This window comes from Salvelinus alpinus, chromosome 27 (genome assembly GCF_045679555.1).
Source record: "Salvelinus alpinus chromosome 27, SLU_Salpinus.1, whole genome shotgun sequence".
Classification (NCBI taxonomy): Eukaryota; Metazoa; Chordata; class Actinopteri; order Salmoniformes; family Salmonidae; genus Salvelinus; species Salvelinus alpinus.
The window spans coordinates 20,870,178-20,897,766 of NC_092112.1; the positions used below are offsets into that span (position 1 = coordinate 20,870,178).

A 27,589-nucleotide genomic window follows, 5' to 3' on the forward strand; every position below is an offset into this window, starting at 1 on the left:
GACTGAGTACTCTGTACTATGTCAAACAAGCCAACATGTAATATGTCAAACAAGCCAACAGCGGATAATTGGACTGAGTACTCTGTAATATGTCAAACAAGCCAACATGTAATATGTCAAACAAGCCAACAGCGGATAAATGGACTGAGTACTCTGTAATATGTCAAACAAGCCAACAGCGGATAATTGGACTGAGTACTCTGTACTATGTCAAACAAGCCAACATGTAATATGTCAAACAAGCCAACAGCGGATAAATGGACTGAGTACTCTGTACTATGTCAAACAAGCCAACATGTAATATGTCAAACAAGCCAACAGCGGATAAATGGACTGAGTACTCTGTAATATGTCAAACAAGCCAACAGCGGATAAATGGACTGAGTACGCTGTAATATGTCAAACAAGCCAACAGCGGATAAATGGACTGAGTACTCTGTAATATGTCAAACAAGCCAACAGCGGATAAATGGACTGAGTACGCTGTAATATGTCAAACAAGCCAACATGTTGGTTGAAGAGAGAAATCCATCATTTGTGTGTGTGTCACATTTTGGCTTTGTTTGGCGTTTCTCCATCCCAAAACATGTGTACGTCCGTTTGAATGATGACCTCACAGCTTGTCCATGCTAATAGCGGTTGATGACATACAAACACATTCTAAATAAAACAGAACGTTTGACACTACTGGCTGACACCAATGGAACCAAGTGCAGTCATATGCAGGATACTAACCCAGTTACATATTCATGACAATACAGAATACAATGAATGCATTCATTTCATTTGTAGTATCAAATTACTGACATTTTGTGTGCAGGGAAAAACATGATGATTGTTGTTTTATGAAAACACCAAATGACTCAATTGAAATTTCAATATGTTGTTTTCACACTCCCTATTTTGGTATTAGTCTATTTTCAGTCTCAATCCACCCCTTTGGATTGTGAAACAATGTTGTGCTGTGATGTTTGCCATACTGTATGTTCAGTACAAAGCACACGTAGAAGGGTGATGACTTAAACCTGAGATTCATTTAGTCTGTGTTGCCACTGGATTGGCAGATGTCAATGTTTTCTATATTTCAATATTCACATATCTAATAATAAATAAATGCCTCGGACAGTACCGTAGAGAATTTACTACTTATTTCATTTGCAGCTCGTGTCCCCTTGGTTTTATTTATCAGATTATATTGCGGTGTTCCAGACAAAGGAACATATTCTACCTTTATGTAAGAGAACTCATGGAAACTACAGTGAATCATTATCTGCGTAAGACAGGCCATACAACATAACACACAAATGCATCCTATTATAGTGAAATTTTAAAAACGAGCAAGTATTCTTGATCATTTAATTGGTCGAGGGACTGAGGGAACTATGGGACCCTATTCCCTATGTAGTGCACGACTTTTGATCAGGGCCCTATATGGGGAATATGGTACCATTTGGGAGACAAGCAACAGAGTCAGAAAAACTGGGGTAAAGAGCTCTCTTTATGTCTCTAATCTGTGTAGTTAAATCCAACTGTCACAGTGCCAGTGTAGCCTGCCACATTACATTGTGCCATATGTTAGATGAACAGAGCCGTTTGTGGCTGGGGAAGAAAATAAATGGCTAACTACTGCTGTGTAACGATAGCACCATATGTTGAGGCCTATAGAAAATGCTTCCTACCGCTCTACAAGTTTGAGCAGGAAAACATTTCTGTTGCCTTTCTAACAAATCTTTCAAAATGTAAATATGCTGATACACTGGATTAATACCAGAATATTTTCAGTCTTAATCATATGAAAATACTTAGCGCAGTATGTGGTTCCAAGACAAAGAGATCGATAATATACACCGGGAAATGTTTTGTAATGACTTTTAATCATTCAGTCGTTAATATGATATGACTCATTAAGTCTTTAATATGATAGCTTCATGTTAGGGTCGCTCAGTTTTTTGGGCTGGTTATTATGGCTACGGTAATCGGCCTGTGTAATAGTATCCTTTAATTGCTACTGGGGCAGTGAGGGAGAGCCTGTCAGAGCAAAACACAGCATGCTGTGAGTGGCTGATGGTGTCCCAAATGACACCCTATTGCCTATGTAGTGCACAACTTTTGACCCAGGCCCATAGGGCTCTGTTCAAAAGTAGTGCACTATATAGGGAATAGGATGCCATTTGGGATGCATTCGCTATCTACTAACTCCACATTCACCAGATTGCTTCAAGATGTGGAGACAGCCAGGCACCACGTGGCCAAGGGCCATTAATGGTTTCCTATAGCTTCAAACACTGTGACCTTGAGTGACGTTCTGACTGATCAAAGTGACATTGTCTACCACTTGGAATTATATGTTGGCCTAATGAACATGATAGAGAAAGATGGCAGCCACCATCTTCCCTCAGTGAGGCAAGGTGCATAATTCTTAGGATTTTATCAGCACTTCAGTTCTACTTTTCAAACCAAACTCACACCCCAGTCAGACCAAACCCTATTGCTTCCGCGGGTCTTGTGTGTATATAATCCTGTATGGCTCAGTTGGTAGAGCATGGCGCTTGCAATGCCAGGGTTGTGGGTTTCATTCCCACGGGGGACTCGTAAGAAAAAAAGTATGAACTCACTATTCTAAGTTGCTCTGGATAAGAACGTCTTCTAAATGACAAAAATATAAATGTATAATCAAGGTATAGTGCAACTTTCAAGTGAGTTGACACACAGCCTCCGCAGTGCAGAGGAACCCATGGTGAGTCTCTGTGTTCGTTCTTTACGAAAGGCCAAGCTCACTGAAGCCAGCCACAGGCAGGGGCGCTGGGCCCTTCTTGGGAACTGGGGCCATCTTCTTACCCCCCTTGGCCTGCTCAGGCTCGGGTCTGGTGAGGCGACTGTGGTTGAGCATGGTGAAGAACTGGAACCTCTCGCCCATCTTCAAGGGGTTGGTCAGCATGTCATAGCCCTGGATCAACTGGGCCCTTGTGGACGGGTCTGCACAGTTCCTCAGCAGCACCTGAAGACACAACATTGCACAACATTGCAATTAGACAAAGATAATTGAGTGGAGGGCAAAGTAAAAGTAAAATCCCAAGTTATCTTGAAAGCCCCGATTGGCAGTTGAAAACCATGAGCGTCCACTTAACTTAATGCTTTGACAGAAACTGATACAAGCGGATTGTTATGATTGTATATATAGTGGTCACCTTTGCCCCATGTATAAAGAAGTGGAACAGAAAAGTGTGCTCACAGGGTTCCTACTCACTTGTAAGCGTGTATCGATTCCCATATTTTTCAGGAAGTCTTTCTGAGAGACAGGGCCCATGCAGGCCACCGTAGCTCCAGCCATCCTCCTCAGGTAACTGTAGTCCACGTCAGCAGTCAGGTCAGCAGAGCCGGGCGAGGCTAGGACATCATGGAGCTTATGACCTTTAAAACCCTGGGCGTGGGGGACAGGTGGTGTTCTGGTGTTATGACAGAAATGGTAGACATGACTACTACTAACTACTACAGTTCATTATTTGTATATCGTTACATTTTCATTTGATTTAATTCATTAGTTGTTAAAAAATTACATTGATCTGAAATAATTCCCTTTTTTATACCAAATCAGGTCTCTCCTCACATGAGCAACGATTGATAACATTTTCATCTAGTTACATAAATGTGAGCCTGCCTGAAACATGGCTGCCTTGTTAACAGATGGAATTCTGTGATTCCCTGTCTTTTGAAGGAGGGGGTCACTTGCTTGAACCTCTCCCCCTCTTTTCATCACACACATCAGTGAGTCCCAGAGCCAGGGAGCCAGGCAGGGAGAGCCCACCCCTCTTAATAAGGGCCAGATGGGGCTGGGTTAGGGTGTAGCCCCAGGAACAGGACTGGAGGGTAGTTGACCCTGATTTCCGTGTGCCACCAGCAAAGGGCAAGAGGGGCATGTCGGCTTCCTGCATCTGTTTCCTTGTAGCTGAGGCTCACTCGGCTAATCACTTTACCACAAAAACAGCCACTCACACACACACACACAGACACACAGACACAGACCGTATTAAAACCTTACTGATAAACGGGCCACGTTGGAGACAAGATGACACTCACTCTGAACGTGTCCGTCTTGGTCCCGTCGTGCCCGTAGTCAGCAATCAGTGCAGCACCCCCATCCTCTGCGATCCGATTGGCTAGGCGCTGGACGATGACCCCTCCCTCCGGGCAGACCTCCACGTGCCGTCTCTTTTCATCTGCCTAGGAGGTGAGGGGTTTCAGAACAAAAACAAGAGCGGCTCTGCTTACCTGTCTGGGTGAAGCAGGGGCCTGAGCACACACATCAGCAATCATACATGACTTTGCTTCCAATTCATCTCCACTTAGCAGCACTGGCTCTAAGCCCCAAGGCATCACAAAACCAGGAGGGTATAGCTTTGGTGGGTTAGGAGAGATCCCAAATGGCACCCTATTCCCTATATAGTGCACTACTTTTGATCAGAGCCCCATTGTGCCTGGTCAAAAGTAGTGCACTATAAAGGGAATAGGGTGCGATTTGGGGAATACCCTTAGACTATCAGGGAACACATGTTGGGACATCTATGGGGGGAAAAAAAGACTAAAGTGGAGTATTAAAACCTATAGGCCTGTCTACTTGTAATTGAAAACCCCATTAGACCACAGAGATGACAGAGCAACAGATAAGATTATGTGGGACTTTTAACTGGCGAGCGCAGAGAGAACAGAGTTAACAAACTCTACTACAGTATGTGGAACCCGGGATACACAGACAGTCAGGCAGGGGCAGCAGCCATTAGCCAGGATTTAAAACCAGTAAGGGGGTTTCAACCAAGTTCACTCATGATGTAAGGCTTTGGCACGCTGTTCAAAGCCCCTGCACTCTTCCAGTGAGGCCAGATCAAATAGGTTGGTACTGTATTTACTGCAGAAACACTGGTAATAAAAACCAGATGCTGCACAGACGTTCAGACTTTTAAGGAAAAAGGAGTTTGTCGAGCAATTTGACTGTTTTTGTGTCAATGTTGGCTTTTGCAAAGATATAACTGTTTTCAATCTAGGAGACATCCATTCACATTGAACATCAGCGATAGCTACATTTTGATCAATCCGATAAAATGCTTAAAATCAATCTTTCAACTGATACATACAAACGTAATAAGATTTTTTTCTTTGTTTTTAAAGATGGTCTGAGTTAAGCATCAACACGCAGCACTCACCTGTATGAGTTGAGTAGAGGCCAGAGTGGGAGCTGGCACTATGACAAGCCTCAGCTTGCCTGGGTCATCTGGGTCAATATCCACCATCACCTCCCTCCAGCCCTTCTCTGTTCCCTGGGCCCACATCACAATCAATGCACAACACAATGCAATGGATCAAATGGTAATTACAATACATTTTTCTCAATTCTTTGTGATCTGCTATCAAGATCTATCTGTATAATCAAAACAGCTGGTGAAGAAAATGTACCTGGAACATGTGGATGGGTAAGGCATCAAAGAACTCATGAGCGAGGTAGATGCTGAAGCCTGTTTGAAATAAAAAATTACAACAAATATGACTAATAGTAGATAGAATAAAAACTGTACCAGAGGCAAAGAATAAGTTAGGAAAAACAAAAAGAAATGGAGGAACTTATTCAAGAAAGATCAAGTGTAATATATTATAAAAATAAAGCAAACTGGATGGAACATGTAGAAAAATGCACCAGTTTTTATTTTTAAATCTTCAACATAAAAATGCTACCAAAAATAATTTACTGAAACTTGCGACAAATGATGGAGTCACCCATGATTCAAAAGATGTTTTGAAAGAGGAAGCAAAGTATTTTAAGCACATGTTTTCATTTCAGTCTCCTCCATCTTCACTAACCGATGTTAACTGTAAGGATTTTTGTTTCTATTAATGATGTAAAATTAACAGCTGTACAGAAAGACTCATGTGAAGGGCAAATCACAGATGAGGAACTTCTTGATGCAATTAAAGCCTTTAAGTCTGAGAAAACTCCAGGGTTGGATGGCATACGAGTGGAGGTATACCAAATATTTTTTGATATACTCAGAGGACCGTTATTAGCATGTTTTAACCACTCCTACAAAAATCATAGATTATCAGATACTCAACAAGAAGGTGTGTTTTCATTATTACTGAAACAGGATCCAAGTGGTAAATAAAAATATACGGTCCATTTAAAAAATTGGAGGCCCCTTACACTTTAGTGTTGTAATGCAAAATTTCTAGCAAAATGCATAGCGCATAGAATTAAAAAAGGTATTGTCAGATATTATTCATCCTAATCAGACAGGTTTTTAACATGGACGATACATTGGAGATAATATAAGACAAGTACTGGAAACAATAGAACACTATGAAAAATCTGGGAAACCAGGCCTGGTATTCAAAGCTGACTTTGAAAAGGCTTTTGATAAAGTACGACTGGAATATATATATAAATGCCTGGAATATTTATCTTATATCTCTTATAAAAAAGGTTAAAAGGTATGTATAGTAACCCTAGGTGTAAAATAGTAAGTAACGGCTACTTCTCTGAAAGTATTAGACTGTCAAGACGAGTAAAACAAGGTTGTACACTATCGGCATATCTATTTATTATGGCCATCAAAATGTTAGCTATTAAAATCAGATCCAACAATCTCAAGAGGTTAGAAATCAAGGGCTTAAAAACAAAGTTGTCATTGTACGTCATTGTACGCTGATTCATGCTTTCTTTTAAATCCACTATTTGGATCCCTCCATAGCCTCAGAGGATCTAGATACTTTGTCTAACCTCTCTGGATTACAACCAAATTATGATAAGTGTATTGTGTATATTATGTATTGGATCACAATTTTTTTAAACTTTTACATTACCGTGTAGTTTACCAATAAACTGGTCTGTCGGTGATGTGGACAAAATCGTATACATATCCCCAAAAAATGAAATTATCTTACAACAATACATTTTAATAGAAAGTTAGCAAAAATATATAATATTTTGCTACCGTGGAAAGGAAAATACCTGTCTATTTGTGGAAAAATCCCCCTGATTAACTCTTAAGTCATATCGCAGTTTACTAATTTACCTATGATTTTGCCTACACCTACCGACCTGTTTTCTAAATTATATGAGCAAAAGATATTCTATTTTATTTGTAACAGCAAGCCAGACAAATTTAAAATGGGTCTATTTATATAATGAATATGAATTCGGAGGGCAGAAATTATAAAATATTAAAGTATTAGACATTTTACTAGTCATCAGTCATACAAGAGTAATATTTCAATCCAAACTGTTTCTCTAGCAGGTTCAAGAACGGGCTTTTTCCCTTTATTCAGATTACAACCTCTCACTTTCGGTTATTTGAAAATGAAATAATCTCCCAAATATCGCTATTTTTAAAACAAGCCATAGAAAATTGGTTGCAATTTCAGTTTAATCCACCAGAAAAGATAGAACAAATATTACAACAAATATTGTGGTTAAACTCAAATACACTAATTGATTAAAAAAAACAATATTTTACCCCCAAAAATAAAGAAACAGGTATAATCTTTCTAAAGGATATAAATAGGACTGGTGGAGTTATGTCAAATCTAACAAAAATACAGTTGAAGTCGGAAGTTTACATACACCTTAGCCAAATACATTAAAACTAAGTTTTTCACAATTCCTGACATTTAATCAGAGTAAAAATTCCCTGTCTTAGGTCACTTAGGATCACCACTTTATTTTAAGGATGTGAAATGTCAGAGTAATAGCAGAGAGAATGATTTATTTCAGCTTTAATTTCTTTCATCACATTCCCACTGGTTCAAAAGTTTACATACACTCAATTAGTATTTGGTAGCGTTGCCTTTAAATGATTTAACTTGGGTCAAATATTTCGGGTAGCCTTCCACAAGCTTCCGCAATTAATTGGGTGAATTTTGGCCCATTCCTACTGACAGAGGTGGTGTAACTGAGTGAGGTTTGTAGGCCTCCTTGCTTGCACATGCAAGCAAGTATGCTTGGGGTCATTGTCCATTTGGAAGACCCATTTGCGACCAAGCTTTAACTTCCTGACTGATGTCTTGAGATGTTGCTTCAATATATCCACATACTTTTCCTCCTCATGATGCCATCTATTTTGTGAAGTGCACCAGTCCCTCCTGCAGCAAAGCACCCCCACAACATGATACTGCCACCCCCGTGCTTCACAGTTGGGATGGTGTTCTTCGGCTTGCAAGCATCCCCCTTTTCCCTCCAAACATAATAATGATCATTATGGCCAAACAGTTCTATTTTTGTTTCATCAGACCAGAGGACATTTCTCCAAAAAGCATGATCTTTGTCCCCATGTGCAGTTGCAATCCGTAGTCTGGCTTTTTTATGACGGTTTTGGAGCAGTAGCTTCTTCCTTGCTGAGCGGCCTTTCAGGTTATGTCGATATAGGACTCGTTTTCCTGTGGATATAGATACTTTTGTATCGGTTTCCTCCAGCATCTTCACAAGGTCATTTGCTGTTGTTCTGGGATTGATTTGCACGTTTTGCACCAAAGTACATTCATCTCTAGGAGACAGAACACGTCTCCTTCCTGAGCGGTATGACGGCTGCGTGGTCCCATGGTGTTTATACTTGCGTACTGTTGTTTGTACAGATGAACGTGGTACCTTCAGACGTTTGGAAATTGCTCCCAAGGATGAACCAGACTTGTGAAGGTCTACAATTTCTTTTGATTATACCCATGATGTCAAGCAAAGAGGCACTGAGGTGTTGAAAAACTAGTTTTAATGACTCCAAGATAAGTGTATGTAAACTTCCGACTTCAACTGTATATGGAAATGTTTGCAAAATGTTGGGAAGAGATTTCTGATGTACCGATTCCATGGCACATTGTTTTGCATATCAGTTCATAAACAATGCGGAATTCAAAACTCATAATTTTTCTACTTAAATTATTATAAAAAATTATTGCAACCAATAGAATATTATATATTGTGGGGATACAACCATCCCAGTTCTGCAGATTTTCCTGTAAAAAGACAATATCATTAGATTATTTGTTTTGGTACTGTCCATATGTAGCTTGTTATTGGTTGCAGGTCCAGGAATGGTTAAAGAAGTGGAGCTAACTCTGCAGATAGCACTACTGGGTGATTTGAAAAGTCATAGTCAATCGATCAATAATAAAATTATACTTTTAGCAAAAAAAGTTTATATATAATTTACAATCTGTAGAAACTATGAGAATAGAAAGGTTCAGAACATTTGTGAAACATCACAGCGGAAAAATATATGGCAAATAGAAATAAAAAAATGGATGGTGTTCAGAGATTGATGGGAGGGGTTGAGTGGAGCTGAAGGGTGGGATTAAAAACAACAAGAAAACTAATGTCAAATCTGCTGTGTCCGTAAATTGTATATGGGTTCGGAACTTTTGTGAAACAGCACAGTTAAAAATATATGGCAAAGTAGAAATCATACTGGATGGGATTCGGAGATGGATGGGAAGGGTTGATGGTAGCTGAAGGATGGGATTAAAAACCAACAAAAGATAACTGTTGCATTGTTTCCGTAAAATGTATATAGTATGTGTAAACTGGAAGTGGAAGCCTCAGTGTTGTTGTCCATTAGTTTACTCCAATTAGGAGAGGGGTGGTAGGGGAAATAATAAAGGAAAATATATATATATTTTTTAAATATATGGAGTACCAGTCAAAAGTTTGGACACACCTACTCATTCCAGGGTTTTTCTTTATTTTTTACTATTTCCTACATTGTAGAATAATAGTGAAGACATCCAAACTATGAAATAACACATGTGGAATCATGTAGTAACCAAACAAGTGTTAAACAAAACAAAATATTTCATATTTGAGATTCTTAAAAGTAGCCACCCTTTGCCTTGATGACAGCTTTGCACACTCTTGGCATTCTCTCAACCAGCTTCATGAGGTAGTCACCTGGAATGCATTTCAATTAACAAGTGTGCCTTGTTAAAAGTTAATTTGTGGAACTTCTTTCCTTCTTAATGCTTTGAGCCAATCAGTTGTGTTGTGACATGGTAGGGGTGGTATACAGAAGATAGCCCTATTTGGTAAAATACCAAGTCCATATTATGGCAAGAACAGCTCAAATAAGCAAAGAGAAATGACAGTGCAACATTACTTTAAGACATAAAGGTCAGTCAATGCGGAAAATTTCAAGAACTTTGAAAGTTTCTTCAAGTGCAGTCACAAAAAACATCAAGCGCTATGATGAAGCTGGTACTCATGAGGACCACCACAGAAAAGGAAGACCCAGAGTTACCTCTGCTGCAGAGGATAAGTTCATTAGAGTTACCAGCCTCAGATTGAAGCCCAAATAAATGCTTCACAGAGTTCAAGTAACAGACAGCGTGAATCAGGCCTTCGTGGTCGAATTGCTGCAAAGAAACCGCTACTAAAGGAAAATAATTAGAAGAAGAGACGTGCTTGGGCCAAAAAACAAGAACAATGGACATTAGACCGGTGGAAATCTGTCCTTTGGTCTGATAAATCCAAATTGGAGATTTTTGGTTCCAACCACTGTGTCTTTGTGAGAAGCAAAGTAGGTGAACGGATGATCTCTGCATGTGTGGTTCCCACTGTGAAGCACGGAAGAGGAGGTGAGATGGTGCTTAGCTGGTAACACTGTCTGTGATTTATTCAGAATTCAAGGCACACTTAACCAGCATTGCTACCACAGCATTCTCCAGCAATACTCTATCCCAATTGGTTCGCGCTTAGTGGGACTATCACAGGACAATGACCCAACACACTGTGTAAGGGCTATTTGACCAAGGAGAGTTATGGAGTGCTGCATCAGATGACCTGGCCTCCACAATTACCTGACCTCAACCCAATTGAGATGGTTTGGAATGAGTTGGACCGCAGAGTGAAGGAAAAGCAGCCAACAAGTGCTTAGCATATGTGGGAACTCCATCAAGACTGTTGGAAAAGCATTCCAGGTGAAGCTGGTTGAGAGAATGCCAAGAGTGTGCAAAGCTGTCATGAAGGCAAAGGATGGCTACTTTGAAGAACCTAAAATAAAAAATGATATTGATTTGTTTAACACTTTTTTGTTACTACATGATTCTATGTGTTATTTCATAGTTTTGATGTTTTTACTATTATTCTACAATGTAGAAAAGAGTTTAAAAAAAGAAGAAAAACCCTGGAATGAGTAGGTGTCTGCAAACTTTTGACTGGTACTATAAATATAGATTTACAAAAATATATATGGGGGATTGGAAATGATACAATTACATTGATGGAATCTACAATCTATCTGCACTATTAAAGCTGATCTACCCCCTTAAAGATTTTTAATAGTAATACCCTCCCCCCAAAAAAACAAATTCTAGATTATTACCTCTGGGGACATCATCCAGGTTGCGGTACCAGGAGATGGGGAGGCCTGTGGTGGTGGTCCCCTGGCGGTACACAGGCTCATCCTCACTGGCCGACACCTGGCTCTGGTCTCCTGTTAGACACTGGGCCTGGACCTGGCTCAGCTTAGGACTCACCTCCACCAGGTGCACTGAGACTGCAGCCCCACCCAGGGCCCCACGCAGCTGACTGAACACCTGAACAACACAGACACAGAGAGACAGACATACAGACAAACAGAGAGAGACAAACAGACAGGGTGTAGTTTAGTTCCTTGGATCCTGGATTCTGTGTCACTGGTCTGAGTTTAAATGTCCTGATAAAATCCATCCATGATGAGGTTCAGGACAGGTTGTGACTGTCCAAAATCACGAGAAATGTTTTGATGAAGAAAAAAAAACATTTCAAAATATAGCAGGCAAAATGTGGAAATGGCTCCCTCCACTGATCTTAGATTGAACTGACATGTATAGTGTGTACACATGCAACATTTTTGCCATTTAGTAAGATTTAGCAGCACTGGACTGGACATACATACTCTGAGAATGTCATTGGCTAAGGAGCCTCTTCCTGGTCCAAACTCCACTAACTGGAAGCGACTGGGCTTCCCTGCTCCCATCCACTCACTCAAACACCAGATCCCCAGCAACTACAGGCAGAGAAGGGAGGAGCTCAAACCATTATCATCACTCAGGGCATTGGGATTGGAACAACATCAAGAGACTAGAACATTAAGAGACTGTTGATTGTGTATATGCATACTTATCTACTACACAACAATACATACATGTATTCAAATGTTGTTCTGGATAAATGCTTACCTCCCCAAAGATCTGACTAATTTCTGGTGATGTGATGAAATCTCCATCTGGCCCAAGCATATCATTCTGCACATAATATCCCTGGAACATGAAATAGACCACTTCATCTCTGAAGCAAACATTTCTATAGAGTAATAGCATAGTCTGACGGGTTTCTTCACTACAGTTGAAGTCGGAAGTTTACATACACCTTAGCCAAATACATTAAAACTCAGTTTTTCACAATTCCTGACATTTAATCAGAGTAAAAATTCCCTGTCTTAGGTCACTTAGGATCACCACTTTATTTTAAGGATGTGAAATGTCAGAGTAATAGTAGAGAGAATTATTTATTTTAGCTTTAATTTCTTTCATCACATTCCCACTGGGTCAGAAGTTTACATACACTCAATTAGTATTTGGAAGCATTGCCTTTAAGTTGTTTAACTTGGGTCAAACGTTTCGGGTAGCCTTCCACAAGGTTCCCACAATAAGTTGGGTGAATTTTGGCCCATTCCTCTTGACAGAGCTGGTGAAACTGAGTCAGGTTTGTAGACCTCCTTGCTCACACATGCTTTTTCAGTTCTGCCCACACATTTTCTATAGGATTGAGATCAGGGCTTTGTGATGGCCACTCCCAATACCTTGACTTTGTTGTCCTTAAGCCACTTTGCCACAACTTTGTAAGTATGCTTGGGGTCATTGTCCATTTGGAAGACCCATTTGCGACCAAGCTTTAACTTCCTGACTGATGTCTTGAGATGTTGCTTCAATATATCCACATAATTGTGCACCAGTCCCTCCAGCAGCAAAGCACCCCCACAACATGATGCTGCCACCCCCGTGCTTCACGGTTGGGATGGTGTTCTTCGGCTTGCAAGCTTCCCTCTTTTCCCTCCAAACATAACGATGGTCATTATGGCCAAACAGTTCTATTTTTGTTTCATCAAACCAGGGGATATTTCTCCAAAAAGTACGATCTATGTCCCCATGTGCAGTTGCAAATCGTAGTCTGGCTTTTTTATGGCAGTTTTGGAGCAGTGGCTTCTTCCTTGCTGAGCGGCCTTTCAGGTTATGTCGATATAGGACTTGTTTTACTGTGGATAAAGATACTTTTGTACCCGTTTCCTCCAGCATCTTCACAAGGTCATTTGCTGTTGTTCTGGGATTGATTTGCACTTTTTGCACCAAAGTACATTCATCTCTAGGAGACAGAACGCGTCTCCTTCCTGAGCGATATGACGGCTGCGTGGTCCCATGGTGTTTATACTTGCGTACTATTGTTTGTACAGATGAACGTGGAACCTTCAGGTGTTTGGAAATTGCTCCCAAGGATGAAGCAGACTTGTGGAGTTCTGCTCATTTTTTTCTGAGGTCTTGGCTGATTTCTTTTGATTTTCCCATGATGTCAAGCAAAGAGGCACTGAGTTTGAAGGTAGGCCTTGAAATACATCCACAGGTACACATCCAATTGACTCAGATGATGTCAATTAGTCTATCAGAAGCTTCTAAAGCCATGACATAATTTTCTGGAATTTTCCAAGCTGTTTAAAGGCACAGTCAACTTAGTGTATGTAAACTTCTGACCCACTGGAATTGTGATAGATTATTTCACTTATTATTCACTCTGTCTGTAAACAATTGTTGGAAAAATTACTTGTGTCACGCACATAGTAGATGTCCTAACCGACTTGCCAAAACTATAATTTGTTAACAACAAATGTGTGGAGTGGTTGAAAAACGAGTTTTAATGACTCCAACCTAAGTGTATGTAAACTTCTGACTTCAACTGTATGTGTGTGTGTAACTAGTAGTTACCATGACTGGGTTGGTAAGAACCTCTCTCATGTACTCTGCCACTGAGATAGGACCTGTGGCTTTGATCTTGGAGGTTAGGTGTCTGAACATCGAGTTTCCTGGCATTGGTTTCTCTGCTGAGCTGCTTGAGAAACGTTGGCTCTGTGCCACGCTCCATGATCTAACTATAGAGTAGAAGACGTAAACAATAGAGCATATTACATATCATTCGCTTAACTATTTGACGGCCAGACATAGACTAAACAGAAAAATTGCCCTTACCAAATAATGGTGGTGAACAAGGGCAGACAAGGACTCTGCTTAATCCCTGCAATGCTCGAACAGTCCTCATTGAGACAGCAAGCTAACTACAATAGTCAATAGTCAAACAATTCCCTACTGTAACTGTACTTCCACAGAAATTGTCATCAAGTCTGACTTTCACAGCAGGTGCTCGTGTTATCAAGTTAGCTAGCTATCTAACGTAGATCGATAGCTGCACATGTAGCATGAGAGAGGCAACGAAAAGCACAAACTCGTTTCATAAATACAGTAACATGTTAAACTCTAGTTCATGTTTATATGAATGACTTTGGCAGATAATGTATTAATTACTCAAAGAACTCATTGGACATCCACAACAAGCTAGGTACCTACGTTTGTGTGCAAGTACATCCGCCTTCTTACGGCAACAACAATTATGATTGGACAATTAACTAGTCGTGTAGTTGTAACAAAGCTTTTGATTGGATCATATTGACTTGTGAACTTTGAACTTTAGGTCAAACTGTCCTGTTTGATACATACAAATCCAAATAGAAACGGGACATTTCTTACGAATATAAGCATGCCGTTTTAGATTAAAATAGCCAATATTGTTCTGAAGTTTTACTGAGTATAGACATCACAAGGATTTTCTTTCAACAGACGGCAGTTACCGTACATTGTTCTTCCAGGTCCTGTCGTATTTCTACATGCTGCTGTCAGCATGGCACCGAAAGCAAAACAAATTATGTTAATGTGAAGGACGAGTTTGAAAATGACAACGATGAAGGAGATGATGATGTTGAAGAAGAAAAAAATAATGGTGATGGTCCTCAACCGGACGACGAATTTAATTTGGACGAGGTTTTGCGTTTGGGTGGAACCCGAGTAAGTATCTGAGGCTAGCAGGCAACTAACGTTACCAAATGAACCTCCTGCTAACCTTAGCAGTAAACCACAACTGCGACTTCTAAATCAAATCAAATTTGATTGATCACATACACATACCTGGCTAGCAGATGTTATTGCGAGTGTAGCGAAATGCCTATGCTTCTAAATCAGACAGTGCAGTAGTATCTAACAGGTAATATCTAACAATTCCACAACAAAACCTAACATCTAACAAATTCCACAACAAAACGTAATACACACAATCTAGTAAAGGTATGGGATGAGAATATATAAGTATAAAATAAGGATGAGCAGTGACAGAGCAGCTAAGATGCAATAGATAGTAAATAATAGATAGTGAAGGATACAGTATATACATATGAGATGAGTAATGTGAGATATGTAAACATGATTAAAGTGGCATTCTTAAAGTGACTAGTGTTCCATTTATTAAAGTGGCCAATGATATCAAATCTGTACAGGTAGTGGCTCGGGTGGTTATTGTCCTTGATGATCTTTTTTGCCTTCCTGTCACATCGGGTGTTGTAGGTGTCCTGGAGGGCAGGTAGTTTGCTCCCGGTGATGCGTTGTGCAGATCACACCACCCTCTGGAGAGCCCTGCGGTTGTGGGTAGTGCAGTTGTTGTACCAGGCGGTGATACAGCCCGACAGGATGCTCTCAATTGTGCACCTGTAAAAGTTAGTGAGGTTTTTGGTGACAAGCCACATTTTTTCCACCTCCTGAGTTTGAAGAGGCGCTGTTGCACCTTCTTCTCCCCAATCTGTGTGCGTGGACCATTTCAGTTTGTCGGTGATATGTACACAGAGGAACCTAAAACTTTCCACCTTCTCCACTGCTGTCCCGTGGATGTGGATAGGGGGGTGTGCCCTTAGCTGTTTCCTGAAGTCCACGATCATCTCTTTTGTTTTGCTGACATTGAGTGAGAGGTTATTTTCCTGACACCACACTTCGAGGGCCCTCACCACCTCCCTGTAGGCTGTCTTGTCATTGTTGGTAATCAAGCCTACCACTAGTGTCGTCTGCAAACTTGATGATTGAGTTGGAGGTGTGCATGGCCACGCAGTCGTGGGAGTACAGGAGAGGGCTGAGAATGCACCCTCTCCTGACACCCCGGGTGGGTATCAGGGCTGCCTGTATAACAATGGGCCTGGGTGGGTATCAGGGCTGCCTGTATAACAATGGGCCTGGGTGGGTATCAGGGCTGCCTGTATAACAATGGGCCTGGGTGGGTATCAGGGCTGCCTGTATAACAATGGGCCTGGGTGGGTATCAGGGCTGCCTGTATAACAATGGGCCTGGGTGGGTATCAGGGCTGCCTGTATAACAATGGGCCTGGGTGGGTATCAGGGCTGCCTGTATAACAATGGGCCTGGGTGGGTATCAGAGCTGCCTGTATAACAATGGGGCTGGGTGGGTATCAGGGCTGCCTGTATAACAATGGGCCTGGGTGGGTATCAGGGCTGCCTGTATAACAATGGGCCTGGGTGGGTATCAGAGCTGCCTGTATAACAATGGGCCTGGGTGGGTATCAGGGCTGCCTGTATAACAATGGGCCTGGGTGGGTATCAGAGCTGCCTGTATAACAATGGGCCTGGGTGGGTATCAGAGCTGCCTGTATAACAATGGGCCTGGGTGGGTATCAGAGCTGCCTGTATAACAATGGGCCTGGGTGGGTATCAGAGCTGCCTGTATAACAATGGGGCTGGGTGGGTATCAGAGCTGCCTGTATAACAATGGGCCTGGGTGGGTATCAGGGCTGCCTGTATAACAATGGGCCTGGGTGGGTATCAGAGCTGCCTGTATAACAATGGGCCTGGGTGTGTATCAGAGCTGCCTGTATAACAATGGGCCTGGGTGGGTATCAGGGCTGCCTGTATAACAATGGGCCTGGGTGGGTATCAGAGCTGCCTGTATAACAATGGGCCTGGGTGGGTATCAGGGCTGCCTGTATAACAATGGGCCTGGGTGGGTATCAGGGCTGCCTGTATAACAATGGGCCTGGGTGGGTATCAGGGCTGCCTGTATAACAATGGGCCTGGGTGGGTATCAGAGCTGCCTGTATAACAATGGGCCTGGGTGGGTGTCAAGGCTAGCCCTCATACTACCGCTTGAGTCTTTCCGTGTTCATTCATCCTTTTCTCCCTGCATCATGTCCTCAGGGAGAGTTCATCAACTACACAGGAGACCCTCTCCAGGACTTCACTCTCAGCAAGTTCTTGGATCGCTTCTTCTTCAGGAATCCCAAACAACTGAAGGGCAAACGTAATACATCCAACATGATCATATACCTTTCTATCAGTACATAATGTGCGTTCTTAAAGGCACCCTATTCCCTATGAAGAAGTATAAACAGATGCAGCCCGGCGTTCCAAATTGCATACTTGCTCTATTTGAACACCAATAAACCCATCCAGTTTAAAAATGAATTTAGTAAATGTCAAGCAAACAATATTTTGGTTTGTTGCTAACTTGTTAGCTAGCTGGCTAGCCAGTTCAAATAATGACTAGAGTATTGCTGAAGGTCTTAACTTTAGAATAATTTTTATTGATTATTACAGGAAAATAAACCCACCACATCATTATTTTACAAGGTAATGATGGCAAGCTTACAGAAAACAGCTTACGGCTGTGAGTGAGGAAATAAAAGCAGATCATTCTATCAGAGAATTCTAGAACTCCTGCATCATCTTGTCAGATGGATTTGGTCTTGCTGCTGTAGCAGCCCAGTAACCAAGACAACGAACATTGCCACAGCCTGCATAGATTCACTTTTTTATCATGTATGTGCAGCAAGGAAACAGACATTCCACCGGAGTATAAATTAAATGTTGTTTTGACCAGCGACACTTGTTGCATTCTAATTGTCTACAGACATGTTGTTGGACCAAGTATAAACCACCCTTTAGTCGACTGGTCTCAGTTCCCTAATCAATTATCCATGCTGCCTGTCTTTCATCTTTGTTGAAACTGTTTATCTCAATCCTTCAGAGAACACAGACGCTTCAGTGATGAAGCCCAAACAGAAGCTGGCCATGAACAACATCCACAATTTACCTGGTGAGTGTGTCTTTTGAGTCATTCTGAAGAATGATAAAGGGATCCCTTTATTGAGCAGACGTAAGGAAAGTATTTTTTTCCATCTCTCAGTGAACTGTGAGGAGTTCCTGTCCAATGAAGAGAGTCAGATTCCTGTGGATGAGGTCTTCTATCGGTGAGTAACACTGGTTTTATAGACGTCCTCCTCCTGAGTAACACTGGTTTTATAGACGGTCCTCCTCCTGAGTAACACTGGTTTTATAGACGGTCCTCCTCCTGAGTAACACTGGTTTTATAGACGGTCCTCCTCCTGAGTAACACTGGTTTTATAGACGGTCCTCCTCCTGAGTAACACTGGTTTTATAGACGGTCCTCCTCCTGAGTAACACTGGTTTTATAGACGGTCCTCCTCCTGAGTAACAATGGTTTTATAGACGTCCTCCTCCTGAGTAACACTGGTTTTATAGACGGTCCTCCTCCTGAGTAACACTGGTTTTATAGACGGTCCTCCTCCTGAGTAACACTGGTTTTATAGACGGTCCTCCTCCTGAGTAACACTGGTTTTATAGAAGTCCTCCTGAGTAACACTGGTTTTATAGAAGTCCTCCTCCTGAGTAACACTGGTTTTATAGAAGTCCTCCTCCTGAGTAACACTGGTTTTATCGACGTCCTCCTCCTGAGTAACACTGGTTTTATAGACGGTCCTCCTCCTGAGTAACACTGGTTTTATAGACGGTCCTCCTCCTGAGTAACACTGGTTTTATAGACGGTCCTCCTCCTGGGTAACAATGGTTTTATAGACGTCCTCCTCCTGAGTAACACTGGTTTTATAGACGGTCCTCCTCCTGAGTAACACTGGTTTTATAGACGGTCCTCCTCCTGGGTAACAATGGTTTTATAGACGGTCCTCCTCCTGAGTAACACTGGTTTTATAGACGGTCCTCCTCCTGAGTAACAATGGTTTTATAGACGGTCCTCCTCCTGAGTAACAATGGTTTTATAGACGGTCCTCCGCCTGAGTAACAACGGTTTTATAGACGGTCCTCCGCCTGAGTAACAACGGTTTTATAGACGGTCCTCCTCCTGAGTAACACTGGTTTTATAGACGGTCCTCCTCCTGAGTAACAACGGTTTTATAGACGGTCCTCCTCCTGAGTAACACTGGTTTTATAGACGTCCTCCTCCTGAGTAACACTGGTTGTATAGACGGTCCTCCTCCTGAGTAACACTGGTTTTATAGACGGTCCTCCTCCTGAGTAACAACGGTTTTATAGACGGTCCTCCTGAGTAACACTGCTTTTATAGACGGCCCTCCTCCTGAGTAACAATGGTTTTATAGGCGGTCCTCCTCCTGAGTAACAACGGTTTTATAGACGGTCCTCCTCCTGAGTAACAACGGTTTTATAGACGGTCCTCCTCCTGAGTAACAATGGTTTTATAGACGTCCTCCTCCTGAGTAATACTGGTTTTATAGACGGGCCTCCTCCTGAGTAACACTGGTTTTATAGACGTCCTCCTCCTGAGTAATACTGGTTTTATAGACGTCCTCCTCCTGAGTAACAACGGTTTTATAGACGGTCCTCCTCCTGAGTAACACTGGTTTTATAGACGTCCTCCTCCTGAGTAACAACGGTTTTATAGACGTCCTCCTCCTGAGTAACACTGGTTTTATAGACGGTCCTCCTCCTGAGTAACACTGGTTTTATAGACGGGCCTCCTCCTGAGTAACAACGGTTTTATAGACGGTCCTCCTCCTGAGTAACAATGGTTTTATAGACGGTCCTCCTCCTGAGTAACACTGGTTTTATAGACGTCCTCCTCCTGAGTAACACTGGTTGTATAGACGGTCCTCCTCCTGAGTAACACTGGTTTTATAGACGGTCCTCCTCCTGAGTAACAACGGTTTTATAGACGGTCCTCCTCCTGAGTAACACTGGTTTTATAGATGTCCTCCTCCTGAGTAACACTGGTTTTATAGACGGTCTTCCTCCTGAGTAACAACGGTTTTATAGACGGTCCTCCTCCTGAGTAACAACGGTTTTATAGACGGTCCTCCTGAGTAACACTGCTTTTATAGACGGCCCTCCTCCTGAGTAACAATGGTTTTATAGACGGTCCTCCTCCTGAGTAACAACGGTTTTATAGACGGTCCTCCTCCTGAGTAATACTGGTTTTATAGACGGGCCTCCTCCTGAGTAACACTGGTTTTATAGACGTCCTCCTCCTGAGTAATACTGGTTTTATAGACGTCCTCCTCCTGAGTAACAACGGTTTTATAGACGGTCCTCCTCCTGAGTAACACTGGTTTTATAGACGTCCTCCTCCTGAGTAACAACGGTTTTATAGACGTCCTCCTCCTGAGTAACACTGGTTTTATAGACGTCCTCCTCCTGAGTAACACTGGTTTTATAGACGGGCCTCCTCCTGAGTAACAACGGTTTTATAGACGGTCCTCCTCCTGAGTAACAATGGTTTTATAGACGGTCCTCCTCCTGAGTAACACTGGTTTTATAGACGTCCTCCTCCTGAGTAACACTGGTTGTATAGACGTCCTCCTCCTGAGTAACACTGGTTGTATAGACGGTCCTCCTCCTGAGTAACACTGGTTTTATAGACGGTCCTCCTCCTGAGTAACAACGGTTTTATAGACGTCCTCCTCCTGAGTAACACTGGTTGTATAGACGTCCTCCTCCTGAGTAACACTGGTTGTATAGACGGTCCTCCTCCTGAGTAACACTGGTTTTATAGACGGTCCTCCTCCTGAGTAACAACGGTTTTATAGACGGTCCTCCTCCTGAGTAACACTGGTTTTATAGATGTCCTCCTCCTGAGTAACACTGGTTTTATAGACGGTCCTCCTCCTGAGTAACACTGGTTTTATAGACGGTCCTCCTCCTGAGTAACAATGGTTTTATAGACGGTCCTCCTCCTGAGTAACACTGGTTTTATAGACGGTCCTCCTCCTGAGTAACAACGGTTTTATAGACGGTCCTCCTCCTGAGTAACACTGGTTTTATAGATGTCCTCCTCCTGAGTAACACTGGTTTTATAGACGGTCCTCCTCCTGAGTAACAACGGTTTTATAGACGGTCCTCCTCCTGAGTAACAACGGTTTTATAGACGGTCCTCCTGAGTAACACTGCTTTTATAGACGGCCCTCCTCCTGAGTAACAATGGTTTTATAGACGGTCCTCCTCCTGAGTAACAACGGTTTTATAGACGTCCTCCTCCTGAGTAATACTGGTTTTATAGACGGGCCTCCTCCTGAGTAACACTGGTTTTATAGACGTCCTCCTCCTGAGTAATACTGGTTTTATAGACGTCCTCCTCCTGAGTAACAACGGTTTTATAGACGGTCCTCCTCCTGAGTAACACTGGTTTTATAGACGTCCTCCTCCTGAGTAACAACGGTTTTATAGACGTCCTCCTCCTGAGTAACACTGGTTTTATAGACGTCCTCCTCCTGAGTAACACTGGTTTTATAGACGGGCCTCCTCCTGAGTAACAACGGTTTTATAGACGGTCCTCCTCCTGAGTAACAATGGTTTTATAGACGGTCCTCCTCCTGAGTAACACTGGTTTTATAGACGTCCTCCTCCTGAGTAACACTGGTTGTATAGACGGTCCTCCTCCTGAGTAACACTGGTTTTATAGACGGTCCTCCTCCTGAGTAACAACGGTTTTATAGACGGTCCTCCTCCTGAGTAACACTGGTTTTATAGATGTCCTCCTCCTGAGTAACACTGGTTTTATAGACGGTCCTCCTCCTGAGTAACAATGGTTTTATAGACGGTCCTTTACGAATAAGGCAGCAAAGAAAATGATGCCCCTTGAATCTGAGGTTTGAGTGATTCAAGTTCTGGACTGTCATCAAATATCCAATTTTTCCCTGTGTGTTTCCCACGCTAGGTTCTTCAAGAAACGAGAGGCGGAAAAGGCGCTGCATCGGCCACGAGGTGATGGCGATAGCGAGAGTGTGGAGGATGTTTGAGAAGCTGCTCGGTAAGCTCAAAGACTCTGCCCACAGTCACCAATAGAACATGTATTTTTATTGGTTGAAATGCAGGAAATGGGCCACTGTCAGACTAGAGGTTCAGACTCTGCTCTTGGTTGCTTTTCACCCTCAGCTCAAGGACTCTGAAATGTTATTGGTCAATCTATATCAGACTTCAGACTCATCTTTGGTTTTCTTCTCACCCTATCCAGATACATACGAGGGTGACAGTTATTTCACAGACTTGCCAGTTGATGAAACAGACCTGGACTTTGCAGGGTAAGTACAAGTTTAACATAGCTTTGCATTGATAACACCAAGTGATTCATTTGTACACCTATGTGGTACCGTGTGGCTCAGTTGGTTGAGCATGGCGCTTGCAACCCCATGGTTGTGGGTTTGATTCCGACAGGAGACCAGTACTTTTTGTTTGTTTATGCACTCCCTACTGTAAGTTGCTCTGGATAAGTGTGTCTGCTTAAATGACTAAAATGTAAAAATGCATCAAACATTGCATTGAAATGGTTTCCAATTATATATCTAACAGTTTGTGTGTGTGTGGTGCAGCAATATCAAGATGAAATCTAAGAAGGGGAGAGGATGACTGATTCAGACCTGGATGATGATCTGGATGATGTGTCCCTAGGCAGTTTGGATGAGGAGGACTTTGGAGATGAACTGGGGGAGGAGGGAGGGGCCTTCATGGACAGCATTGGGGAGGATGATGAGGAAGGTATGTCACAATTTCTCTCCTTCCTCCCAAGGTGTGCACTGGTTCACTTCCCTTCACTATTTTGAAATGACTGGTTTAATAATATGGTAGAAACTCCCACGAGCCTATACCTCCACTACAGGTTCACACTTGACTCTAATTTGTCTTTCAGTTCCAGAACTTGATGATGATAACGCTGGTAAGCAGATTGACTTAAATTAACTTCAAAATTCATTTCAAAAGGGCATCCTTAATTGTGAATGTTATTAATGTATAAAAAGGTTGATTCTTATCAAATATATTGGCTTCCCTTCAAGATTCAGATGAGATGGAGGTTCCACACATAAGGCCAGGTTCTAAAATGAGGAAGGCATCAGAGGATCTTGACTTCAGTGGTTCTTTAGGTTAGTAGCTGGGCCTCTGTTTGTACTGTTCAACTGCTCCGAATCTCATTCAGGAGTGTAGAATCTTATCTGACATGTTCATTCTTTCATTGTAGGTTCCAAACCAGGGAAGAAAAGGAAAGGGGGACACAGCCATGTTTACATCTGCTGAAGAGGTGAGATGGTCATGCCTGTCATATTTCCCACAATGTTAAGTTGGTGTGCTGATGTCTATCCGTTTGTTTAAGCGTTTGTTTATTGTATGAAACTAAATGTTCTTTTTTTTTTTTTTTTTTTACAGTTTGGGTATATGTTGGATGAAAATGCTGGTTCTAAGTTTGACAACATCGGCATGAATGCTATGGCCAACAAAGACAAAGCAGGTAAACCTTGGCTTCAATACAGGCAATCAACCTATTGAATATATCCTTGTCCTATTGTGTGCCACCTAACAGGAAAAAAACAGACACGGGCCAATTCATATAAATGACTTTACTCAGTTGGCTAGATACTAGTGTAAAGTAATGAGTGACATGATAGCCTATGCGCTTTAATAATAAATAAACATGGCAGCTCTTTTTAATCGTGGCCATCAAAACCATTAACACACGATTACATTTAGAATTATTTGTTGCACAATGACTGGGCATACAAAAGCATGTTTCACTCCAGTACCAGCTTTTTGAGGACCTGCTCTTACGCTGTCTGACAGGTCATTCCACTCCTCAAACTAGGGTGTGTGCATGTGATAAATAAGATGCATGATGACTAATGAAAATACACACACGCCATTTTAATTCCACCAAATAATGCAGGTTAACCTATAGATTGATGAGCATGACCGGTCAAATGTATTTTCAGTGGCTAACCGATTAACCGTCAACGCCCTATAGCACACCCAGTCATACTCTACTAGTCCTTTTAAAGTTGCACAGAATAGACTATTCTCTCAAGCATGATGGCTCTAAAGCAGTGGTTCTCCATCCTGGTCCTGGGGACCCAAAGGGGTGCACATTTTAGTTTTTGCCTTAGCGCTACACACCTGATTCAAATCGTAAACTCATCAGGCTTTGATTCCGGTGTGTAGTGCTAGGGCAAAAACAAATGTGCACCTCTTTGGGTCCCTTGGACCCGGATGGAGAACCACTGATCTAAAGGTAACCCTAAGATGATAACCACCGGGCACATTTCATATGGAGCAGGTTGTTGAATACAGAGGATGACCTAACTTTAGTAGAGGATGCAGTCTGTGGTTTTTGCTCAATGCTCTTCCGTCTTCTCTTCCTCCAGGTGTCAGGCAGCTCAAGTGGGAAGCCCAGAGAGTCGACTGGGTCCGAGGCAGAGACGTCAAGACCCTACGGAAGAAGAAGGCCATGTTTAACAAGAAGAAACAGTTTGGCAAGCCCCAGTTTGGCAATCCAAAAAAAAAATGACTTTCAAGAAGAAGTAATACTTTCTGGACCTAAGAAGACTTATGTTTGTGTTCACACACCTCTATGCTTTCTTGGACCAATCTTCAAGGTCTTTCTCTCGAATCCCATAAACTCCAGCATATTCGTTGGACTTGTAATAAACTGGAAAGAGAGTGATAGTGTCTCTCAGCCTTCAACACATTAAATCACATGATGGTTCAGTGGGCAGCATGCCCACTGTAGCAAAATGTTTTGCAACTGTTTCCACTAATGAATACACCGGTGTATTGCCTCAATCTAACCCTGTTGCCAGTTCCAGGTTGTACTGCCAATCATTGGAGAAACTACTAAATGCCTGTGAAATGATGTATTCTCTGTATAGCTATTTTAACTCTGTATTGTATTTTGTATAGGTTTATACAAGAAATACCAACAGTACACTAGGAGATGTCTGGTTTGCAGTAATTGTAACTGGGGGAAAAAAGGTGTAATAATTGGGGCTGATTTCATTGCTGTGCAGTTTGGAATTGAGGATCAATTCCTCCAGTTTGTGTATGTTTTGAACTGTCTACAGCCCTTACCTTCCAGGACAGAGGGAAGCATGTTGTTCATACTGTTCCTGAAATCTAAACACAAAAAAAGAAAATGTTGTTACAAAGGTGTACATAGCCCAAGGTAGAGTCCATGACGTCCTTTCTATATAAAAATGTAAATAATACCTTGACTTGTGTTCATCTTGTAAAAAAGACCATAAGCACCTAGCACACCTGCCACTTCAAGTAGTACTACTCCTTTGAACAGTCTCTTTGCTAACGGAGCTAATGGTTTGGGGGCCATCTAGGAAAGACGGAGGCTTGGGTAAGGTTCACTTTCAATAGAGTCCGCAATGCATTCAATCTAAATTCGCAGACAGCTATTCATTTCAGCAGAGAAGGCGAGTACGCACTGTCAACTCAGACCTTTTAGTACAAATATCATAAAACATTAAATGCACGTTGTATTACAAATGAACTAGGTTATATTGGTATATGATACCAACCTACCTTACATGCCCTTGTATAATTTTACTTCCTGAGTGCAGTACGGAAACGCAGGTGAGACATTCATGGCGGTATGAAAAGCATTTCTCCTAGCCCTGCTACTGAGAGAACTCACCACAAGGGGTCACTGTACTCAAGATAACAGGCAGGGATAATATATCTATTTAATTTGATTCTTAAAATGAACATGAATGATTAGGGGGTTCAATTCAATTTACACAGAAAATACTGATGTAATATTTTGTCTATTCCCATATCACCATCTTATTAAGTAAAAGGCTAATTTAAGGGCGGGGGGGATGAAACGGGAGCATGAGTGAAAAAAATTAGGAAGCACTGTCCTAGTAGGAAGAAAAAAGACATCTCCATGTACATTTCTCAGGAGGAGAGAGGATCTTATTTTCACCGCAGATTCTTTCACAAGAAAGGTGAGAGACGACCTACAGGCAGCTGCACTCACAGATAGAATAATCTATATGCTTCTAAATATGAATGTCTTATGCGTTTATTATGTCTGTTTAGTATTATGCACTATTAAATTAAATGTTGGTCCCACTTTAAACAAAGTACAACTTATAAAGAAAGGCTTTATATAGCATACATGAAGCCTTTATTAGCACTACATAAATGCTTCACAAATCATCTGTAGCTTATGTCAGACTCTATAAATGGTGTATAAAGAGTGACATTACATTTCCACTGTAGGATGAATTGCCAAATGTGACATAATGCACTATGTACATGTAACTGCCAAAATAAAGGGAACACTTCAGTAAATTAGGTATACAAAGTGTATTGAAAGCAGGTACTTCCACACAGGTGTGGTTTCTAATTAAGCAATTAACATTCCATCATGCTTAGAGTCATGTATAAAAATGCCCAGTTACCCATTATTTTGGCTACCATGCATGGCTAGAAAAAGAGATTTCTGTAACTTATTGAAAGAGCGGTCTCAAAGGAGCATAAGGGGTTTAAAGGGTGTGTGTGTCTCAGTCACTAGATCTAAGCTCAATTGAACATTTACGGGCGATTCTGGAGCGACGCGTGAGACAGTGTTTTCCACCATCAACAAAACACCAAATTAAATAATTTTTCATCAAAGAATGGTTTCACATCCCTCCGATATAGTTCCAGACGCTTGTAGAATCTATGCCAAGGTGCATTGAAGCTGTTCTGGCTCGTGGTGCCCAACGCCCTATTAAGACACTTTATGTTGGTGTTTCCTTTATTTTGGCAGTTATCTGTACATAGTGCATTATGTCACATTTGACAATGACATACGCTTATAGATTATTTGTGAAGCATTTCTGTAGTGCTTATGAAGCCTTTATGTATGCTATATAAAGCCTTTATAAGTTGTACTTTGTTTAAAGTGGGACCAAAATGTTTAGAAGGCAATCTATAATCATACGGTCAAAGAATGCTTTGGTCTTGCTCATGTAGACAATATCAACATATAGACCGGTTGACCACCATTGAATAGGGCAGTTGTTAGTTATAAGTATCTTTGACTTGACTTTGTCTGCAGGTGAGTCCTCCTCAGGACAAAAATGTAACCTGTTTTATAGACCAGTGGTCATGGGAATTGTATTTAAAATATACACCCAAAATGTGATTAAATAGTTTGCTAAATGTACGCTATTTAGTGTATTTTTTTGTTGCAGTGATCATAACTTTTTTTTTTACATAATGTTTCCGCCATTGTTTCCTATGACTGAAAAGAGCTTCTGGACATCAGAACAGCTGTCACTAACTTAAATTTGGACAAGGACTTCTACTTCAATGAGTCAGAGGAGAACAACATATTAATTACCGCGGACCAGTCCCAAATCCTGACAATCGAAGAAGGAGGGGACGGCGCTATAGAGGCC

The 27,589-nt window shown here is 41.7% G+C and overlaps 3 protein-coding genes across 4 annotated transcripts; 1 reads left to right on the top strand and 2 right to left on the bottom strand.

Annotated features, from left to right (window-relative positions):
- Positions 1-1,853: 1,853 nt before the first annotated feature.
- On the bottom strand, positions 1,854-14,645 carry ndufaf7 (NADH:ubiquinone oxidoreductase complex assembly factor 7). The gene is made up of 10 exons (XM_071369710.1): positions 14,248-14,645; positions 13,987-14,150; positions 12,190-12,270; positions 11,907-12,017; positions 11,352-11,565; positions 5,449-5,507; positions 5,199-5,312; positions 4,078-4,221; positions 3,248-3,421; positions 1,854-2,998 (listed from the first exon to the last, which is right to left on the bottom strand). Exons 1-10 carry the CDS (start codon positions 14,315-14,317, stop codon positions 2,759-2,761), a joined length of 1,371 nt encoding a protein of 456 aa, XP_071225811.1. The 5' UTR covers positions 14,318-14,645; the 3' UTR covers positions 1,854-2,758.
- A 128-nt stretch (positions 14,646-14,773) lies between these two features.
- LOC139556143 (CCAAT/enhancer-binding protein zeta-like) lies at positions 14,774-24,671 on the top strand. Of its 2 annotated transcripts, none has more exons than XM_071369712.1 (12): positions 14,774-15,117; positions 17,301-17,403; positions 18,130-18,198; positions 18,289-18,352; positions 22,087-22,179; positions 22,384-22,450; positions 22,818-22,904; positions 23,056-23,082; positions 23,201-23,287; positions 23,383-23,442; positions 23,568-23,649; positions 24,557-24,671. In XM_071369712.1, exons 6-10 carry the CDS (start codon positions 22,426-22,428, stop codon positions 23,436-23,438), a joined length of 282 nt encoding a protein of 93 aa, XP_071225813.1. In that variant the 5' UTR covers positions 14,774-15,117; positions 17,301-17,403; positions 18,130-18,198; positions 18,289-18,352; positions 22,087-22,179; positions 22,384-22,425; the 3' UTR covers positions 23,439-23,442; positions 23,568-23,649; positions 24,557-24,671. The 2 variants fall into 2 exon arrangements, with proteins under 2 accessions (XP_071225813.1, XP_071225812.1); XM_071369711.1 differs by having other exon boundaries at positions 14,776-15,117; positions 22,739-22,904.
- LOC139556144 (protein CEBPZOS-like) lies at positions 23,744-25,812 on the bottom strand. Its single transcript, XM_071369713.1, has 5 exons — positions 25,722-25,812; positions 25,398-25,515; positions 25,260-25,304; positions 24,759-24,840; positions 23,744-24,621 (listed from the first exon to the last, which is right to left on the bottom strand). Exons 2-4 carry the CDS (start codon positions 25,513-25,515, stop codon positions 24,761-24,763), a joined length of 243 nt encoding a protein of 80 aa, XP_071225814.1. The 5' UTR covers positions 25,722-25,812; the 3' UTR covers positions 23,744-24,621; positions 24,759-24,760.
- Between the last annotated feature and the right edge of the window lie 1,777 nt (positions 25,813-27,589).

Excerpts from the sequence above, each read along its gene's own strand:
- LOC139556143 (XM_071369711.1), top strand. The coding sequence starts at position 22,772 with ATGACTGATTCAGACCTGGATGATGATCTGGATGATGTGTCCCTAGGC. Across the intron at positions 22,905-23,055 it reads TGGGGAGGATGATGAGGAAG|TTCCAGAACTTGATGATGAT; the intron begins GTATGTCACAAT and ends TTTGTCTTTCAG. Across the intron at positions 23,083-23,200 it reads ACTTGATGATGATAACGCTG|ATTCAGATGAGATGGAGGTT; the intron begins GTAAGCAGATTG and ends CTTCCCTTCAAG.
- ndufaf7 (XM_071369710.1), bottom strand. The coding sequence starts at position 14,317 with ATGAGGACTGTTCGAGCATTGCAGGGATTAAGCAGAGTCCTTGTCTGC. Across the intron at positions 12,271-13,986 it reads TTCTTACCAACCCAGTCATG|GGATATTATGTGCAGAATGA; the intron begins GTAACTACTAGT and ends TTCATGTTCCAG. Across the intron at positions 5,313-5,448 it reads TACCCATCCACATGTTCCAG|GGAACAGAGAAGGGCTGGAG; the intron begins GTACATTTTCTT and ends ATGTGGGCCCAG.
- LOC139556144 (XM_071369713.1), bottom strand. The coding sequence starts at position 25,515 with ATGGCCCCCAAACCATTAGCTCCGTTAGCAAAGAGACTGTTCAAAGGA. Across the intron at positions 25,305-25,397 it reads CAAGATGAACACAAGTCAAG|ATTTCAGGAACAGTATGAAC; the intron begins GTATTATTTACA and ends TTTTGTGTTTAG. Across the intron at positions 24,841-25,259 it reads GCTTCCCTCTGTCCTGGAAG|TTTATTACAAGTCCAACGAA; the intron begins GTAAGGGCTGTA and ends CTCTCTTTCCAG.